The 2,756-nt window shown below is 38.3% G+C and overlaps 1 protein-coding gene across 2 annotated transcripts in view; it reads right to left on the minus strand.

Moving 5' to 3' along the window:
* Window positions 1-2,756, minus strand: part of LOC107750579 (proline-, glutamic acid- and leucine-rich protein 1-like) — a 24,780-nt gene that overhangs the window by 9,701 nt on the left and 12,323 nt on the right. For both annotated transcript variants that reach the window (XM_016566041.1, XM_016566042.1), the window contains 6 exons: window positions 1,166-1,237; window positions 1,018-1,077; window positions 753-909; window positions 533-665; window positions 310-397; window positions 93-181 (listed from right to left, as the gene is read on the minus strand). In XM_016566041.1, the coding sequence (XP_016421527.1) occupies window positions 93-181; window positions 310-397; window positions 533-665; window positions 753-909; window positions 1,018-1,077; window positions 1,166-1,237 (599 nt within the window). The remainder of the gene's footprint in view (window positions 1-92; window positions 182-309; window positions 398-532; window positions 666-752; window positions 910-1,017; window positions 1,078-1,165; window positions 1,238-2,756) is intronic.

Consider the following 2,756-nt stretch of genomic DNA (forward strand, 5'->3'; position numbering starts at 1 on the left):
TAGCTGTATTTAAAAAAAAAAAAAAAAAAACAGAAGTCCATGGAATGTCCCCATTTAAACAGCTGAGAAAATGTGTGTGTGTGTCTGCTTACGCCTTGATGAGAGCAGCGAGAAGCTCTAGAGTGTCGTTGTGTATAGAGGGTAAAACCATCAGCCTCAGACAGCCCTCTCCTGTTGGACTCTGAAACAAACCCCTTCAGTTAGTGTCCACATCAACATTAAGCAAGTTCAATGAATATTATCATGAACAGTGACTTTTAACATCATTAAGGTGCATGTAAACATACAGAAAGAGAGTTAAAGCCTTACGATGCTCTTTGTGTTGACTGCCAGGGCTCGACACACGAAATTGAGAACATGCTGAACAGGTAGACGGACTGAAGATGCAGGATCAGCACTGTGAGAGGGAAATACATCTCACTAATATGGACCAACATCTCAAAAATCTTCATTAAAAATGAACTAAGCTCAACAGACAGGAAAAAACAGCTATACAAATACCATGAATTAAGCCATACAACACAAGCACTACCTAAGAGTGTGTTTAAAAGCCAGACAAATGGCCTTGTAACGATGATGGAGCTGAAGGATCAGAAGGGGATCTACGTCATCCAGGGGAGATAAAGGCAGTTCCACACCAGGACCCTCATACTGCACTGTTCCTTCTGCAACGGTGACGTCACAAAACCAACAGGAACTTAACACAAGTGTTTCTCTCAGTACAACACAAACACTCAGAACACACCACATACCTGTTTCTGCACCCTGGTACAGCTGTCCCAGCATGCCGGTGGCTGATGCTAGAAGGCAGTGCAGCTGATTGGTCCAGCCCTCCGCCCTGCGCCCTCCTCCCCCTCTTTCCAACACCCCACCGAGACAGGGCACTCGGCCATAACATTCACAAGCCACCTTCCAATGAATAAAAATGAGAATTATAATGCAGAAATTTTGATTCAGTTGTTTTGAGCAATTAGCTACACACATTATCCTTTAATTCCACAACCAGATGTAACTAACCTCTTGCACTTTAGGATTATCCGAGTCCATCTTAGACAGGAAATACGCTCCAAGCTTTTCCTGTAAGGGACAATAATTAGATTATTCCGATACAAAGTAACTGGAAAAAAAAAAAAAGATATCATTAATGGTTATTGATTATACTGACCCTCAGAGATCCGCAGGCCCGTGGGTAGTAGATCATGCATGCCATCATTCCTTTCATAGCAATTAGGTGGCACTATGACAAAAAAAACAAAAACTTATTTTGATGCTTTTTGTGGCATAACAGATTTCATTGTTCTCAGTTTAATCCACAATATACAATACTGTTCAGAAGTTTGTGGTCGGTAAGATTTTTTAATTAAAGTTGCACTTATTAGATCAAAAATGCGATAAAATTATATTGCAAAATATTATTACAAATTAAAATAACTGTTTTCTATTTTGAAATGTAATTTATTCCTGTGATGGCAAAGCTGGGTTTTCAGCAGCCAGACTTCAGTGCCACATGATATTTCAGAAATCATTGTAATATACTAATTTGGTTTTCAATAAATACTTCTTTTTAACAATGTTGAAAACAGTTGTGTTGCTTAATATCTTTGTGGAAACCATGACAAAAATTTTCAGGATGCTTTAATAAATGCTGTTCTTTTGAACTTGTATTTATTTTAATTAAAAAAAAATTTTTGTTTCATACAATATCAATGTCTTTACTGTCATGCTTGTTCTTTTATTATTCAGCAACAACAAAGAAAGTATTGACCCCAAACCTTTCAATGGTAGTGTACAGTGCACAGCATAAATGAGTGAAAGTGAAGTGACATGTGGCCAAGTATGGTTACCCATACTAGGAATTAGTGCTCTGCATTTAACCCATCCTTAGTGCACACACACAGCAGTGAACACACACACATACCGTGAACACCCCCCCTCTGAATACGGTAGCATCTTCTGTTTCAAGTTTTTGTATTACATCACACAGAGGTGTGTGAATTCATGCCAGCATTGATAAAGCACAACTCCCTCACACCTTCAGCACTCATTCATCCCTATATAAAAGCTTTACTACCACTGAACGTCACTGTGGGTATCAAGCACTTCTCTCTGTACTCCTCCTCTAGCAACACCAGAACATTTTGGATGCTGTTAGATCTGAAATTATTGAATTGGTCTCATGAGAGCAGAGTATGGATTCCCAGAAGTCTATATTTTGTAAATATGGGCCCTGGAAGAGGTTAAATGAGTTTATTGTGCTTTGGCTACAGTAGGTAATTCTAGTGGTGACAACAACCATGCATGTCACTTCTGCAGGCTACATCTTACTCTGTGAGATAAAGTGTCACTCTTTTCACAGCTTTTGCCGGCTCTGAGACACTTGCATGTTATTTCTCCTGCTCTTTTTCTAGCAAAAACTCACTCATCACTAAATGAAAGCTTAAAGTGAAGACCTGATTATTTCAGGAGCCTTATCACAAGTCCATTGTTTTTGAATGTTGGTGCTACTTCTGCTATATTTTCACACTTAAAACAATAATTTGATATTCCTCTTGTACCATTGTCCTCTTTTATGCTAAGAAATAAATCGCCTAACAGTTCTCTCTCAAGTGGTTTCATTGTTGTCAGCATTAAGTCGGAGTATGATTCAGTGGGCCATATTACACTTTTAATTGTCAGGAAATTACTTGTCTTTAAAAGTTTTGGTTCAATATACTTACCTGTTGATCAAAAATAGCCTTAAACCTATACACTTTTTT

Source organism: Sinocyclocheilus rhinocerous, unplaced genomic scaffold (genome assembly GCF_001515625.1).
Source record: "Sinocyclocheilus rhinocerous isolate Xijiao unplaced genomic scaffold, SAMN03320098_v1.1 scaffold19, whole genome shotgun sequence".
NCBI lineage: Eukaryota > Metazoa > Chordata > Actinopteri > Cypriniformes > Cyprinidae > Sinocyclocheilus > Sinocyclocheilus rhinocerous.